The 16,915-nt window shown below is 34.9% G+C and overlaps 4 protein-coding genes across 7 annotated transcripts in view; 2 read left to right on the top strand and 2 right to left on the bottom strand.

Moving 5' to 3' along the window:
* LOC127155516 (uncharacterized protein C18orf63) overlaps positions 1-1,399 on the bottom strand; it is a 28,706-nt gene extending 27,307 nt beyond the window's left edge. The window contains exons 1-3 of one of the 4 annotated variants that reach the window (XM_051097765.1): positions 986-1,399; positions 880-912; positions 609-743 (exon numbers count right to left, since the gene is read on the bottom strand). In XM_051097765.1, coding sequence (XP_050953722.1) covers positions 609-742 — 134 coding nt within the window. In that variant the 5' untranslated portion in view covers position 743; positions 880-912; positions 986-1,399. Of the gene's footprint in view, positions 1-608; positions 744-879 lie in introns of all 4 variants that reach the window. The other 3 variants (XM_051097766.1, XM_051097764.1, XM_051097767.1) reach the window with 3 other exon arrangements.
* Positions 1,400-1,424: 25 nt separating this feature from the next.
* On the top strand, positions 1,425-5,846 carry LOC127155531 (cytochrome b5). The gene is made up of 5 exons (XM_051097793.1): positions 1,425-1,668; positions 2,372-2,500; positions 4,412-4,441; positions 4,539-4,573; positions 4,850-5,846. The coding sequence occupies exons 1-5, from the start codon at positions 1,534-1,536 to the stop codon at positions 4,932-4,934; spliced, it is 414 nt and encodes a 137-aa protein (XP_050953750.1). The 5' UTR covers positions 1,425-1,533; the 3' UTR covers positions 4,935-5,846.
* Positions 5,847-11,203: 5,357 nt separating this feature from the next.
* Positions 11,204-14,166, top strand: ppp1r3g (protein phosphatase 1 regulatory subunit 3G). The gene has a single exon (XM_051097791.1). It carries the CDS (start codon positions 11,324-11,326, stop codon positions 12,092-12,094), a length of 771 nt encoding a protein of 256 aa, XP_050953748.1. The 5' UTR covers positions 11,204-11,323; the 3' UTR covers positions 12,095-14,166.
* A 755-nt stretch (positions 14,167-14,921) lies between these two features.
* LOC127155532 (LYR motif-containing protein 4B) overlaps positions 14,922-16,915 on the bottom strand; it is a 73,590-nt gene continuing 71,596 nt past the window's right edge. The window contains exon 3 of the mRNA XM_051097796.1: positions 14,922-15,269. Coding sequence (XP_050953753.1) covers positions 15,201-15,269 — 69 coding nt within the window. The 3' untranslated portion in view covers positions 14,922-15,200. The remainder of the gene's footprint in view (positions 15,270-16,915) is intronic.

Here is a 16,915-nt window from a genome sequence, read left to right as displayed (position 1 = left end):
TTATGTTTAGGGCCCTATGAAATGTTTTATTTTTTTTCTCACCTTATAATTTGTACATATGTTTAAAATGCACCTTATTGTTACCAAATTTGTTTTAGCATGTCTATTTAAATGCATAAAACAACTTTTATTTATTTCTACAACAGCCTTACGAAATTCTGTGTTGTGTATTTTAATTTTCTGGTTATGAGGCATGACATATTAATTTATCTTTTAATTAATGAAAATTAAATTTCATTTTTGATAAATAAAGGGGATGTACTATTAAATGTAAAAGATGGAAGAAATGGTAATTTAAATGGTATTTTGCGGCGTAATATTTACAGATAGTCCATATCGCGATTTGATTTAAGTGTAACGACCGGCTTTTGATTCATTCATTCAAACTTTGACAAATTCAGTGAATTCCTCGGAAATCATAGGGCGATACAAAACATTCGGGGCTAGAGAAAAATCTTTCGGGGCTCCAGCCCCGAATGATTAGCCCTAACGACGCCCCCGTGACTGGTTTTGTGGTCCAGGCTCACATAAAGATACGATTTCTAGATTAACCACGAATCTAGTAAATATACAGTTTTATAACCAGCACACATTATATTTCTTTTCACCTGCAGGTTTGCACTTGTTTGTTTCTCAACTCTCCTTCATCATCACTGTTCGTAAAGAACAGATTTACACAACATAAATTCCTCAGGTCCGGAAGTTCAAGGAAAAACAAAGACTGTGCCCCACTTCCACTCATTCTGAAAGGAAAATTGAGGGTTAATTTGGCCGAAACAATACAGTCACTGATCTGTAACCAAAATGGTTAATCAGAGACTATTGTATACAAAGACAAAAAATTAAATTGTGCGCCCATTCTTTCAGTAATTAACGTACCTCAGATGAGACAAAACTCTATTATAACTCTATCTATAAAAAGAAACGGTCGCGTAATACGTGTGTTTACTCAGAAAGACAGGCAGAAAGAAAGAATTAGTTTTACCTCAGTTTGGTAAAACTAGGTTATACAATAAGTGCTGAGGTAACGTTACTTCTGGCGGCAAAAGTGAGGAGTCACTGAGGCTAGCGTGCCAGTGTTTCAAGTTAATAAACTCTTATCTGACTGAAACACCTAAACAAGATCAACAAGACGCGGCTAAAATGGCTTTAAGGACAACCCACTTCTTCTTGACTAACGGACACCACTAGATTTACGTGATGGCGATAAACGGCAACGCTTCCGTATTGCGTGAGAACTGTGCTCTCGTGAACTTTCGTGAACTTCTGCCGAGTTACTTCGTGCGCTTCACTGAAACACAGACCCAATGAGCTGATTGACAGCCCTCGGTCCAATCAAAACAGACACGCTAGGCAACACGAGCGTGATATCATCCAATCAGAATTCGTCTTGAGCGGAATGGGCGTTGCCTGGCGAGTTGGGAAATACAATTGTTGGTAAGTCCAGTATAGAAGTACGTGAGTTGATCGGAACATTGAAGAGTTTCTGTAACCTTCCGAACAAATAGACACACATTTAAAAAAAACAAAACAATGGAAAACAACGGGACAGACGGAAAGGGTGTTAAATATTATCGATTGTCAGAGGTGGAGGAACGGAACTCTTTTAAAAGCACATGGATTATCATTCATAATAAAGTGTACGACGTCACAAAGTTTCTCGAGGAGGTGAGTTCTGAAACAGCTTCAAATGTTCATTTTTGCATTAAAGGTATTGTCGTTTTGTAATTGTGTAATGCATGCATTACGTGTATTGCATTGTGTAAACAAACAACACCGTTGCAATGGAACTGTGTAATATTAGGACTAAAATATACGTGCATTATAGGGTTTATAAATGAATACATTAAAAAAAAAGTTTAAATCTCCTAGCACGGAAGTTTGCACTGCTTAAGGTAAGTATTGAATGGAGTGACCTTTGCTAAGTGCCCTCAAAGTTGGACTGAAGAGATTACATCAGCTGCCAACTACTGTGTTAGGTGTGGATTTAGCATTAGTGTAGTAACTATGCTAAAATATATTTAATATAACTTGTTTAAAGATCAAATGCACGGTTATATATTTTTTTTTATTAATATTGCTCAGATGTATGTGAAGGAAAGCAGTAGTTCCATCACACACTACCTTGCTGTAGCTGTGACCATCTTAACCTAACATTCCATTTTATCTAGATCTAGAGAACTACCTAATGTAGTAACACTTGCTAGATTAAAATATGCACCCAAGGTATTTTAAGTTGCGCTGTTGATGCTTAAATCAACTGATAATTTCCTAGGCAACATTTTTCAAAGGTCAAAAGGGTATTATAGTCAGCATTACTAGGTTTGCCTTCAAGTTTCATTTTGATAATCTGATTTTCTGGTGTCTGCAGCACCCGGGCGGAGAGGAGGTGCTGCGAGAACAGGCGGGTGGAGACGCCACGGAGAGTTTCGAAGATGTCGGCCACTCGACAGATGCACGCGAGATGGCCAGTTCTATGGTCATAGGAGAGCTGCATCCAGTAAGTCTGCCAGAATGCAGTATTATTGTTGAGTAATAGTGTGAGGAAGGCCTTTCTGTGGTTTTGGTACAGCATTAAGACATCAGATAGCGTCAAACACAGCTGATAAAGTTCCTGTGTGCTTTCTGAGAAATGGATTCCAACACATATTCACAGTATTACACTTACTGAAAGTAGAAAAAAAAAGCTAGCTCTCAGTGGTTGTGATTTTAAAGTGAACCCTGCATGTTTTTCAAAGTCTGATTTGCATGTGTTGCTTTGCAGCCATCAGTCAGCACTGGTATACAGAAAAGCATGAATAGTCATTAAGCCATTATCGATTTATAGTTTCAAGCTATGACACCACACCAGCGGATGCCAATGAGTACATGTGCGATTTAAAAAAGAAAACAATCATCTCATGAAATCTGAGATGTTTTCCTAGACCTACAGGGGCTTGAGATACTATCAATAACCTGGAATCCATTTTTATTTCTGTAATGCTGCTGGATTCAGCACAGATACTATCAGACTGTTCCTGTCACAGGAATGTCACCTTAAGAACTGAACTAAGAACGACTTTTATATTTCAGTACAATTCCTGAATTTAAAGTGAAGTAGCAAACTGGATGATCAAATAATATATATTTTTGAAATCAGTAATAATAATGTATTTTTATATTTCATGCTTATAGTATATAGTTTCAATATATTTTCATTTTATGTTATATAAATTTATTAGGTTACATTACTTTAAATAAGAAATTTCTTTTTTTTATTAAAGGAAGAACAAAGTGACATATTACATACAAAGAAACTAAAAAAAAAAATAAAAATGCTCCTCCTGATTTTACTTTCCCCCCCCCCCTTTTACCACAACCCATCCCACAGAACACACACACACAATTCTTAATAAATAAATAAACAAATTCCAAAATAAAATTTCAAAGTTTTGATATTACAAATAATGAGAAACTACTTGACATTACTGTTAGCCCATTGTGTCTGATTGTGTTAATCATTACAATGCGCACAGGCCTTTTTTAGCTTCACTGTTGATTTTAGTTTGGGGGAAGAGTTACGCCCTTTTCAAAATCATTGGAGTCCATACTGAATAAAAACGTTTGGTAGATCCTCTAAGAGAATATTTATTCTTCTCCAATTTCAAAAACAGCATCACATCACTAAGCCAGAATGAAAAACTAAAGGCGTTTTATTTGATTTTTGCAGAAATAAATATTTTTATTTAGCAAAATACTTTAAAAATATATACTTGAAATATTTTTGCATTCATTTGATCAAACGTGTCATAAAACAATTGTCCAATAAATGCTGTTATTTGAACTCTCTTTAACTTTTCTAGTCATCAAAAAATCCTGGGAAGAAAAAAAAAAAAAAAAAAAAAAAAAAAACATTTTTTAACATTCATAATAATAAATGTTTCAGCAAATCAGCATATTAGAATGATTTCTGAAGGATCATGTGACACTGAAGACTGGAGTAATGATGCTGAAAATTCAGCTTTGTTCATCACAAGAAAAAAATGACATTTTGCTATAAATTATAATTGAAATGTTATAATACAATGTAATAATAATATTTCAGAATATTACTGTTTTATTGTATTTTTGATCAAATAAATGCAGCCTTAAGTAGAAGAGGTTTCTTTTTAAAACATAAAATAGAATGAACAGTAATGTAAATTGTATTTACACACACTCTAGATAGCTACGTATATGAAATACATGTATACATTCAGAATTTTGCTCAAACCTGTTCAGTAGTTATTTTGACAACCACTATAAAGTTGATTTATGTGTTTCAGTAAGTGTGCGCTCTGTAAGACATGCTAATTCATTTGTTGATTTGTCAATGTGTGAAAAAAGCTGTGATATTTTTATTCACGCCTCTTCTCCTCTGCTTTTTTTGCAGGATGACAGGGACAAGCTTGCCAAACCACCGGTACGTAAATCATTTTTCAAATGCAGTGCACTGTCTTTGTTTTGGACTTACATTGGGTGCCAACATCTAAACACGCATTTGGTTTTCTGTTTAACAGGAGTCACTTGTAACAACCGTACAAGAAAGCACAAGGTAAGTTCAAAAGAATATCCAAATACTACGCCTAAGGTTTTTGTATAAACGTAACCCACACAATGCTAAAAGTTTTAAGACATTTTTAAGAAATGTGATATTTTGTATCTTGTAACACACTTCATGTTTTATTGTTGTTTGAGTGATCATGTCTGTTTCCTCTTATTCTTGTTAGAAACTTTCCATTGTAGTACAGAAATAGCAAGATTCTAATTAATAATTCAAGTTAATTACCAAGTGCTTTGTTCCAAACCTTCATTTGGTCTCTCGTTCCAGCTGGTGGTCGAACTGGTTGATACCTGCTGTCGCCGCAATAATCGTCACGTTGATGTACCGTATATACACGGCAGAGGAGGCATGATGGGATGTTTTTCTCCCTCTGCTTACAACTACAGTACCCATAATCCATTTCAGGTTTTCCCATTAACATAAAGATTCTACTAATGAAGGCAACTTTTGTGTTAGTTTCAATGTTTTTACCCGTATCCCTTGAGATTTAAATACTGAAATATGCAGATGTTTTTATGATGTATGAAAGTATATTTTAGATCTAGCATTATAAATATGCATACTAAAGATGAAGTTTTGATTGTCTAATTGTCTAATTGTTTTCTGTTGTGTAATACTACATGTATACCATTTGTTCAGTTGAAATATCCAAGCTGAAGTTGGGAATATCCTGAATATAATCACATACATAAACACAACAAACAAATAATTTAGTTTCACTTGAAATGTGGTTAATCTTCATGTCATTGCAAGTTGATTGTACTTGGACCGGAGAGAAATGATACAAATCTATTTCAGATTTTTCTTTTGACTTTGGAGGGACATACAATCCGGACATGTTCAACATGTGATTGTACACAACCTAACCAAAAATATGTGCTTCATTAGACAATCAGCTAGAAGTCACCACATGTTATTATCTGTATGGAAGAGCAATGCATTTTTTACTTCCAGTTATACATTGATGTGCCATTTAAATGCATATTAGTGTACCACCTTTGAACGGTGCTTACGCATTCCCTTTTTGGTTTAACAAAACTGAATGTTATATACTTGTATGTGATATAAGATACAAGCAGATTTCCAGTAGAAACATCCTTCCAGGTGTTTACAGTGTGTGTTCATTGCTGTCTCAGTGCTGCTAGCACACTAATGCTAATGAGAGATTGACACACTGTAACATGTGTCAGTGTTTTATGTCATGTTGACTGAAAGGCAGCAGTCAAATCATTCAGCTTTGTGTCCCAATAAACAAAGAAACTGATCACGTGACTTTCTGTAAAATTATTTCAGTACAATTGCATTTTATAAGCATGTATGTACAGTGGTCCTGTACACTTACAGTTGAGTTTACATACATATTGCAGAATCTGCAAAATGTCAATTATTTTACCAAAATAAGAGGGATCATACAAAAAGTTTATTTTTTATTTAGTACTGATCTGAATAAGATTTTTCACATAAGAGATGTTTGCATGTAGTCCACAAAAAAATAAGTTACATTTATAAAAAAGACCCTGTTTAAAAGTTTACATACACTTAATTCTTAATACTGCGTTGTTACCTGAATGATCCACAGCTGTTTGTTTTTGTTTTTGTTTTGTTTTGTTTAGTGATAGTTGTTCATGAGTCCCTTGTTTGTCCTGAGCAGTTAAACTGCCTGCTGTTCTTCAGAAGGAAACAGTGCATTAAGAGCCAGGGGGTGAAAACTTTTTAATTTGAAGATTAGGGTAAATTTAACTTATTCTTCTGGGACACATGCAAGTATCGTCTCTAGCTTCTCAAGGGCGGTGCTAAATGAAAAAATATGATATTTCTATATAATGGACTTTATTGGTGCCCCGATTTTGAACTTCCAAAATGTAGTTTAAATGCAGCTTCAAAGGACTCTAAACGATCCCAGCTGAGGAAGAAGGGTCTTATCTAGCGTATCGATCTGTCATTTTTTTCTGAAAATAAAAATTTGTATACTTTTTAAGCACAAAAGCTTGTGTAGCACAGGCTCTAGGATGCACATCCACGATGCTACGTACTATTGAATCATGTCGAAAGGTCATGTGGACGTAGGCAGAACTACAGACCCAGTGTTTACAAAGCGAACGCGCAAAGACTAAGGAAGTGCAGTAAGTCAAACGCTATTTACAAACAAAAAGGTACAATGATGTCGGATGATTCTTAATTTGTAGGAGAAAATGAGTTTTTCACCATACTACCTTTTTAAGCCGGAGTACACAGACGATTCGTAGCGTCGTGGATGCGCATCCCAGAGCCTGTGCTACATGAGCTTTTGTGCTTAGAAAGTATACAAACTTTTATTTTTCAAAAAAATTATCACTCGTTTCACTAGGTAAGACCCTTCTTCCTAGGCTGGGATCGTTTAGAGCCCTTTGAAGCTGCATTTAAACTACATTTTGGAAGTTCAAAATCGGGGCACCAATGAAGTCCATTATATGGAGAAAAATCCTGAAATGTTTTCCTCAAAAAACATAATTTCTTCATGACTGAAGACAGAAAGACATGAAGATCTTGGATGACAAAGAGTGAGTAAGTCTTATCCTTTAATGCATTGTGTTTCCTTCTGGAGCATTAGTGAGCTTTTGAACCTTCTGTAATAGTTGCATATGAGTCCCTCAATTGTCCTCAGTGCGAAAAGATGGATCTCAAAATCATACAGTCATTGTTGGAAAGGGTTCAAATACAGAAAAATGGTTCAGGACAAACAAGGGACTCATGAACACTAAACAAAATACATCACTAAACAAAAAAAACAAAAAAAACAGCTGTGGATCATTCAGGTAACAACACAGTATTAACAATCAAGCGTACGTAAACTATTATTTTCTCTTGTGGACTATGTGTAAACGTCCTTTATGTGAAGTATCTTATTCAGGTCAGTACTAAATAAAAAACAACATGCAGTTTTGTATGATCCCCCTTATACTGGTAAAATAATTAACATTTTGCAGATTCTGCAAGGTGTATGTAAACATTTGACCACAACTGTACATGGATCAGGTCAATAGTTAATGTAATGAAGTACACCTGTGTGAACTCACTGAGAACTGACTTCATACATAAAATAAAAATCACCTTCAGACTTCTTGGTGAATGGCTCAGAAATGTTATGCTATCTCTGCGGAAGCAGCATTTCAAGGAAGAGTTCACCCCAAAATAAACAATTTGCTGATCTGCGTGTTTGTAAGAAACATATAAATCATTAAGATGGTTAAAACTTTATGTATAATAATGCTTCCTCCAGTGAAAAGTCCATCCGCTGTTGTCCTCTTATATCAAAATCCACGCATATATTTGTTTATAACAGTTTTGGCTTGTAAACAGTGCTTGATCTGTGCATATTTTTCTCCTGATTCAGACGAGAAAACGTTTTACCAGAAAAAGCGATGTTATGCACTCTAATTTACCCAGAAATTAAAATCTGAATGATGAATTTGTTTCTTACAAACATGCTTTTTTTTTTTTCTTTTCTTTTCTTTTTTTCTTTTTTCTTTTTTGGCTTTTCAAGCCATTTTAATGATGGACTGGAGTGGTGTGGGTTACTTGTGGATTGTTGTGATGTTTTTACCAGTTGTTTGGACTCTTATTCTGACGGCACCCATTCACTGCAGTGAAGTATCCATTGGTGAGCAGGTGATATAGTGATAAATTTCTCCAAATCTCTGCCTATCAAGAAACATTAGAAATCATCTACATGTTGGATAACCTGAGGATGAGTACATTTTCAGCACATTTTCATTTTTGAGTGAACTATTTCTCTAAGTGCAGATATTCCACAAGTGTGAAATAGTTGTAAACCCACCATATCTTTAGTAGTCGAGAAATGTTACAACACTGACATCTGCTGGTGAAGTAAAGCTGGTACAACTTCATTCCAAAGGCCTTGTTTCAAATTCCTTGTTTGGATCTGATGTAGTTATTGTTGTGTTCAGTCTGTTCAGTCCATGTATGTTACAATTAAAATAGCTTTAAATGTAGAGCCAGAATATACTCGTATATTTAATATTAGATTTTATTGTGATTATTAAATGTCATAAGTCCTCATCATATCATGCATTGTGCTTTCAGCCTAGAATTACATTCGATCTGCTTTGGACTATGTACTATACACAAGTCGTGTGTTCATACATGTAAACATGTAAATAAAAAGCCATTTTAGGTCAAGTGTATCTGTGCACTGGAGCTGTAACTGGACATTACTGCTGTTGTAACAGTGTGTTTGTTTTGTCTGTGATAACAGCGTGTTTTGAAGATCTCACTGACCTGTGGACATTAGGTGGGACGGCAGCCAGAACAGCTTTCAAGGAAGCTGGTGTACCGACACAGAGCCACATATGGACACTTTGTAGCCTGTTTACGTTTCGGCTGGTTACATCTGCGCTGAAACCTGTTGCCAATTTCCAGCAACTGCACTATAAATGTTTCAGTTTAAAACACTTTTACTGAATGTCCATCTCTTGTAGGCCCTGAGCACTGCAGGTAATCACAGTAATGCTGATATTCAGACCAAAGGCAATGTGTATAGTAACATGTAGGCCTATTTTTGAGAAAAAAATGTTAATAAATAAGTTGTCTAAGCGTGAAGTGTTACATATGTCACCAGCAGTGCATAGCTCTGGAACAGCAAGCTTTGAGTGACCACAATTTTCACACAAGCATTCACACAATGGCAAGTGAAAACAGACAAGTTGAGTGATACAAAGTGTGAGAAACCCCAGTTATGTACAGTAGTCAACATTTAAAGTGGATCAAAACAACGTTCATCAAAGTTGTCCTAAAACCAAAACAATACCCGTTCTCGTCTTAGGACAACTTTGGTGAACTTTTGAAATCTAATGAAATCTAAAACAAGAGCTGGTAAATAGGGTTGGGGTAGGGAGAAGCCTACTCCTGAAAAGTTTAGCTCCAACCCTAAAAATAAATAAATAAATCAAAAATAAAATAACATGCCTATAACATTAGTAGAGGCAATGATTAGCTTGCTCAGGTGTGTTTTATTTGGGTTGGAGCTAAACTCTAATCCATCTATCATTTATTATAAATAAAGAACTTTAATGATATGTTGTGAAAAATGGTTTTTAATTATTTATAAATAATGTATAATAAATAAATTTATTAACTTTTATATTATATTATATTATATTATATTATATTATATTATATTATATTATATTATATTTTATTATACTGGGGAACAACAAATAAGCTCAGTCGTTCAAATAATGTCACAGTGAAAACTATTTTAATGGTCTAATTGATCCATTTATTTATTTTTTATTCATTGTTTTTTCACCCAGATATATCTTGGAGTATATTAAACATACTCCAAATATACAATAATATTTATTGTATATTTAAGGTATGTGCTAAGTTATTCCTGAGATGGTCAGTGTATTAGATAACACATTATACACTATATATATATGTATATTACATTACGGCATGTACTTTTTATTTACTTATTTATTTGTGTATTCATTTATTTATTTATTAGCAATATCACTGTCATGCAATAATTCTGAATACTTTTTTAAATATTTTTATTTATAAATTATATTATAAATACATAAAAATGCTGTAAATATTACTTTAAATATATTATTATATTATATTATATTATATTATATTATTTATTTATACATTTATATAGAGATTTATACATCATCTAAAATCTGAATAAATAAGCTTTCCATTTTGTATGTTTTTTTAGGATAGGATAATATTTGGCCAAGATACAATTATTTGAAAATCTGGAATCTGAGGGTGCAAAAAAATCTAAATATTAAGAAAATTGCCTTTAAAGTTGTCCAAATTAAAGTCAAAAAATAAGTTTTGATATATTTATGGTAGGAAATTTGCAAAATATCTTCATGGAACATGATCTTTACTTAATATCCTAAAGATTTTTGGCATAAAAGAAAAATCAATAATTTTGACCCATACAATGTATTTTTGGCTATTACTACAATTACACCCGTGATTTATACTTTAATCCAGTGGTCCAGGGTCACATAGTATTATATCATATCATATTATATTATATTATATTATATTATATTATATTATATATATACTGGGGAACAAATTAGCTCAATCATTTATGTCAAAAAACAAACAATTTTAATAGCCAATGATTAAAAAAAAAAAAGGCTTCAATTTTTTTTTTTTTTTTGAAATGTGCCTCGCACGGTTTTGACAGATTCACACAAATATATCTGGATTATATTAAAGGTATATTTGTAGTTCATTTGTATGTAGTTTAAATGTACTAGTTTAGGTTGTTTCTGCGATGGTAGTGATTTACATAACATTACACTTTGCATTTCTATATATAAAAACGTTTTGCGCTATAATTACTTATGATAATATTCAATATGGAAATCTTGCTTTTTATATATGTGGTTGGGGACCTTGAGGACCTTGAGGACCTTGTTTATTCATATAAACTTTGGAAAAAAAAAAAAAAACTGAAAAAAGTTACTTTTTCCTGCAGAAGCTAGATTGTGCGTGTAGAGGCGTATGTTGTCATCTGTCTCTCTTTTGACACATTGAATTTGTCTAGTATAAAGCAGCGCCAGCTGGAGTCTGCAGTGGTGGGCGTAACCAGCGTGTAACTGATTACTAGACAGACCACCAATATAGGGCTGCACATATATGTTCCCGTGCAGCCGTTATTAGCTCTTAAGTCCGCACATATATGCGCCTCTACATTGATTCTCTCCTGGAATGACACATTCTGTCATTGGAGATTACAAACCTGAAATGATGGACATAATGGATGAGGAGCAGATGGAGAACGGACTGGACTCCGATGATGATCTTCACCTCGAGGAGATACCCGAGTACCTGAAAGACAGAAGAAGAGCCAAGTCTCTACCTGCGTATCCAGAGCAGGTGAATCTGTACCACCAGATCTCGCAGAGCTGCAGGAAACGCGTGAAGTTCGCGGACGCGCTCGGCTTGAATCTGGCGAGCGTCAAGCACTTCAGCACCAGCGAGGATCCTCAGATTCCAGCCAAAGTCTTCACCAGGCTGAAGAGCTTCCCTATCCATAAGGAAAGAGAGATCATGGATGACCTGTGCGTGAACATCAAGTCCTCTCTGGCTCTGGCCCCCGTGGACACCGGTGACTTGGAGACGCGGCTGACGCGCTGCCGCGTCGCACTGGAAAGCGCCACGGTCACGCAGTTTGATGTTCGTGGGATCATTCGGGCGATGGGCGGGAGAGAGATTGGAGTCAGGTATACTTTCAACGACTGGCTGTCTTTCGTGGACGCGCAAGCCATCCCCGTGCCCACCGAGGACAAGACGCACGGAGAGCGCTTCTCCTTCACCATGTACACGCCTCCTTTCTTAGGTCCGAGCGCTGCTGTGCATTTCGCCGTCTACATGAGGGATGATAACTCGGAATTCTGGGACAACAACGATGGGATGAACTATTCCCTCAAGCACCACAGCTCGTCATCCAGTGACACCGCGGCTTTCCACGCCATATGAAGTGATGCGCTTTTACGCAAGGATTCATCGGCACGTTTAACGCAGGACTGTTATGTGCTCTTAAGGAGGTTTCAGCGCTCAAGGCTGAAGGACATATACCGTGGAATGGCATGTCGTAATAAAATCTGTTTTAAAGAAATAGTTTACCAAAAAAATACATTTCTGTCAGTCAGTCATTTTCATGTTCTCCCAAACCCATCTGATGTTGTTTCTTATATAGATATTTTGCAGAATGTCCAAGCTGCTCATAGAAAGTGGATGAGGGTTGTTGAGCTCCAAAAACACCAGAAAGTACCATAAATGTAGTCCATTTGTTGCGTGTGCTATATTCTAAAATTCTAATGTCACTTACTTTTGCGTAAGGAGCAATTCTAAACTCAGAACTGTGAGATATAACTTGCAATTGTAAGCAAAAAAGCCAGCATTTTTCTTAATTCTGTGACAAAAAAAAAAAAAAAAAAAAGAGGAAATTCAGATGGAAAAAAAATAAGAGCGAATCTTGCAAAAAAAATTCTCTCTCAGAACTGCACGTTTTTGTCTTCAATATGACAATTGCTGGATATTGTGATACGCCTTGAACCAGTTATGCACATGAAACCAATGAAATTTGACACTTTTGACTATGCAAATTAGATATGGAGCAGGGGAAGCTTACTATCACTCTGTTTTTTGTCCTTTTGAAAGCTTGAAAGCCCCTATTTACGCTACTACAGTGTATGTTTTTGTTTTATTGAAATGAGCAGCATGGACATTCCTAAGAACATCTCCTTTCGCGTTCCACAGAAGAACTCAGTCATATAGTGTGAAATGACTGAACTACTGACTGAAACGGTGAACTACTTCAAACGATGCAGGGAATCACACACATTTCTTTATATGAGTTTTCTTTAAAAAAAAATGAGTCTTACCATTTATTAATCATGTGAAATGTGTTGTTTCCGTCATGGGGTGCACAGTTATTGACACGGTGAAGTTCTCTGTAATGAAGAGAGGTAACATAGAGAAAACAATACAGCAATGCATTATGGGAAATCTGTAGTTCTAAATATAGCAGTATTCACCAATTATGCTTAGTTGAGTTGGACTTTAAGCTTAAAGTATCAATGACCTACCAAGTCAAAACTCCAACGTATTCAAATCAAAATGTATTCATTTTTATAAGAAACAAAGAGCAACCGGCTTGATTCAAGTTCATTGAAATCATTCTATATAGACTGAATGGCTTATTCTACATTGATAGAAGTATAATATGGAAGCCGTTTCTGCCAAAAAATAAACAAAATTTAAAAAGGCAATTGCAACGATATATTTCACAATTATGATTTTTTTTTTGCAATACTAAAAATGTAAACTCTGAGAAAAAAAGTCAGAATTGCGAGATTACATCTTACAATTCTGAGTTTCAGTCTTAAATAAAAAATTCATGAATAAAAAGTTCATTAAAAAGGTAATTGCGATTTGTTTCCTTGCAATTGCAAGCTTTTATTAAAATAGTCTGACATTAAATAAAAAAATCCAATTACCTTTTTTTTAAACACTGTGGTGAAAACATGCTTCCATAGCATAAAGAGTTGGAAGAGATCAAAACATAATGTTTACAGTTTTCTCAAGGTGAGGAGAGACTGGCTGTGTTGAAAGTAAAGCAGGTCTATAATAGGTCTGTATGTACACATATGAGATAAGCTATCTATCATTTCAACTAAAGTCCAGATTTGCTGCAGTTTCTCCAAGGGTTGTTCTGTCTGTGCATCTGTTTGACTATGAACATGCAAGACGGCAATCTGTTTTGCAATATGCAAATGTTTGTTTAAAAATAAGCAAATATTCTTTATGAATGCACACATGATTTCTTTTAGCAGCTGGTATTGTACTCAGCAAATGATGCTTGACAAAGTGCAACACAATGCATTTTTGTAAGTTATGTAGCCATTTCCTGTTTTTCCAGATTATGTTTATGTTCATTATCAAGATGAAATCACAACCTTTGTGGTACCACTTAGTCTGCACTGTTAGCAAAATATGAACCAAAGCAAAACTCTAAATAAAAAACATGAAACATTGTGGATTTGAAATGGATATCAAGCCTGACTCTGTAAATAAACAGCTCATGTAAATATAGATCAAATATCAATTATGTAAGTATTGGTTGTTAATCAATATTACATATAGGAATAATTTCATATAGTTTTTACATATAGTTTTGTTACCATTTAGAAAATGAAGGTACAATATTTACCATAAGGTGGGCAAATGTATTACAGCTTATGTGAATATGAATATTTAAGCTACTAAATGGTAACAAAATGATTAGTGAACTAGATTCAGGAAAAAAAAAAAAAGAAATATTTGAACAAATATATAAGAATATGACTATGAATTATTTTTTATGTTGCTTTAATATCAAATACAATAAAAGGCTCTAAATAAAAATCTTATTTTTAATTCTCGTTAACACTGTGATTAATGCAAGTTGCTTCTGTCAACAATATCTGCCTCCTGAATAAATGTAAATGCACACGCATATTTTCATTTAGATTTGTTTACACAATGCACTTATAACTAGGCCACATGTGTAGGCTACAAACATATGAGTTTTAGCAAAACTGCTTGCTTTTGCTATCCACAATCTGTTTGTAGGTGTTGGGTAATGTGATCTTTATACCCGTCAGCTTTTACTAGGCCATCGCTGGCTGAAAACTAACAGAATGAGCTATTTTTAGCCTGGCCTTGTCAGACACCTTTAACCTTTATAAAACCAACCATAAAATAAATCAGTGAAAACTGTCATTTACATGAAAAACCCACACAAAGGAAATGAAGGAACTGACATGAATTTATTGTAACACTTACAAACATACAATGGAAAAATAATACATTATATACAATTTCTATGGCATCTTCTATACGATATACTGTATGTAGACAATACAGCACCTTATATATCAGTTCATGGGACACAATGCATCTGAAGTGACTGTGTAAACAGGTCTGTCGTGACCACCCTGACACAGATGTTTAAAGAGGAAACATTAAGACAGACAGAAGACCCTCAAACCCATCAGTCCTGTATAATCAGAGAACATTGACCTTCGCGCCCACAGCGACATCAAGCGTTCTTCTTTTCCTCCTGTTCGACGACCGTCTTCTGGATCTCATACATCTTCCCTATGGAGACCTGTGGACAGAGATCATATCATATTATTAGAGTTTCCAGTCGTTAACATTTACATCATTATTATCATGAAATTACTGAATTCTGATTTTGTTGTCATATGCAAAGGCAGTTTAATTTTCTGTAAAAGCTTGTCTATATTTTTCACATTTGTGTGATTTCCAATGACTGGTCAAAAAGAAAAAAAAAAAAAAACGTATTCTATATACACTGAAAAATGCTGGGTTCAGCCTGTTGGGTCATTTCATTGGGTTATTTCTAATATTTTTATGGAGATGCTGGGTTATTTTTTTGCTGGGTAGATTTTCTGTAACCAAGTTGCTGGGTCATTTTTAACGCTGGGTTATTTTTTTCTACCCAACCGCTGAGTTGAGCCGGTCTCTGATGAAACAACCCAGCTGCTGAGTTACAGTCAGTCAGAGCGCAGGCTTTTGAGTCCTCTACAGGAGAGAGCGCTGTTCTTTTTTGCACTTCTTCAATGAAATAAAGGTTTGTATACATTTTATTTCATTTATAAAATCTTTACTGTAATTTAATTTGTATTATTTGAGCAACGCAACAAAAAAGACCAGATGTCAGTCAGCTGTGGTTGTTTGTTTCGCAGGATGGAAACACCGTTTGCCTTGCATAAAATAAATTGATTTTATTTGTTATTGAGTTTAATCTTAAAATATGTTTAATCTAAATAAATATGGGCAGTTTTTAGAGTCAGTCATGGCATTTTTCAGCTAGGGGTGGGAGAAAAAAATCTATTCTCTGATGCATCGCAATTCTCTCTTCAACGATTCTGAACATTTCAGAATCGATTCTGAGCTTGGTTTTTCTCCTGCATGTGGCACGTGTGCACGCTTTCACACAGAATGCGGAAAGCGTTCTATCTCTATAAGCGATCTACAACTATTTTGAACTCTAAGCGCGGCGTGTGCGGCTTGCACGCCAGTGGTGCCCACCGCTGAAAATTGTAATTGAACTGAATCATGAAACCAGTGAAGATTCACACCCCTACTTTTAAGTTGGCAGTACTGACATACAGAGATTCCAACTATAAACAAAAGCAAAGACATGCAATTTTGGTTAAATGTAAGGTTGTAAAGAGCACAGCAGAAGAAACGTGGATCAAGAATCGTTTTGGAATCGGATCGTGACTCCCAGAATCGGAATCGGATCGGATCGTGAAGTGCCTGAAGATTCCCACCCCTACTTTCAGCTATGAGTGAAACGTAAGGACGGGGTCTGAATTTGGAAGTTAACCCGGCTCAGAATATTTCCAGCTCAGAAATATAGCACTATTTCGGTAAAAAGCGATTACAGAGAAAATTAAAATCCTACTTTTAAATGTTACATTTTTTTGTCTAAAATGCTTGTTAAACGAGTTTAAATGTACGTAATATTAGAAACTATGCTGTATTCACCCAAATAAATTAAATTTTGTCCATGTGTGCTTAATAATAAATGTTCATCTTTTGATTATTGCTGTAATTCTGTGTGTTCCAGTCCATTCTAATTTTTAAACAATAGTTAAACAAGACTTAAATAAAATAACCCAGCATGTTTGGTAAAAACATTTAACCCAACCAGCTGGGTCAAAATAATCCAGCATGTGTTCTGTCCAATATTTACCCAGCACTGGGTTGCCAAATATCCCAAGT

This window comes from Labeo rohita, chromosome 24, assembly GCF_022985175.1.
Source record: "Labeo rohita strain BAU-BD-2019 chromosome 24, IGBB_LRoh.1.0, whole genome shotgun sequence".
NCBI classification, from domain to species: domain Eukaryota; kingdom Metazoa; phylum Chordata; class Actinopteri; order Cypriniformes; family Cyprinidae; genus Labeo; species Labeo rohita.
Note: the sequence above shows the minus strand (reverse complement) of the source record. Positions and strands in the feature narration are given on the sequence as shown.

Bases quoted from the DNA above. Each gene is read 5' to 3' on its own strand.
- LOC127155531 (XM_051097793.1), top strand. From the start codon at position 1,534: ATGGAAAACAACGGGACAGACGGAAAGGGTGTTAAATATTATCGATTG. The intron at 2,501-4,411 runs GTAAGTCTGCCA...CTTTTTTTGCAG, and splicing joins TCATAGGAGAGCTGCATCCA to GATGACAGGGACAAGCTTGC. The intron at 4,574-4,849 runs GTAAGTTCAAAA...CTCTCGTTCCAG, and splicing joins ACCGTACAAGAAAGCACAAG to CTGGTGGTCGAACTGGTTGA.
- ppp1r3g (XM_051097791.1), top strand. From the start codon at position 11,324: ATGACACATTCTGTCATTGGAGATTACAAACCTGAAATGATGGACATA.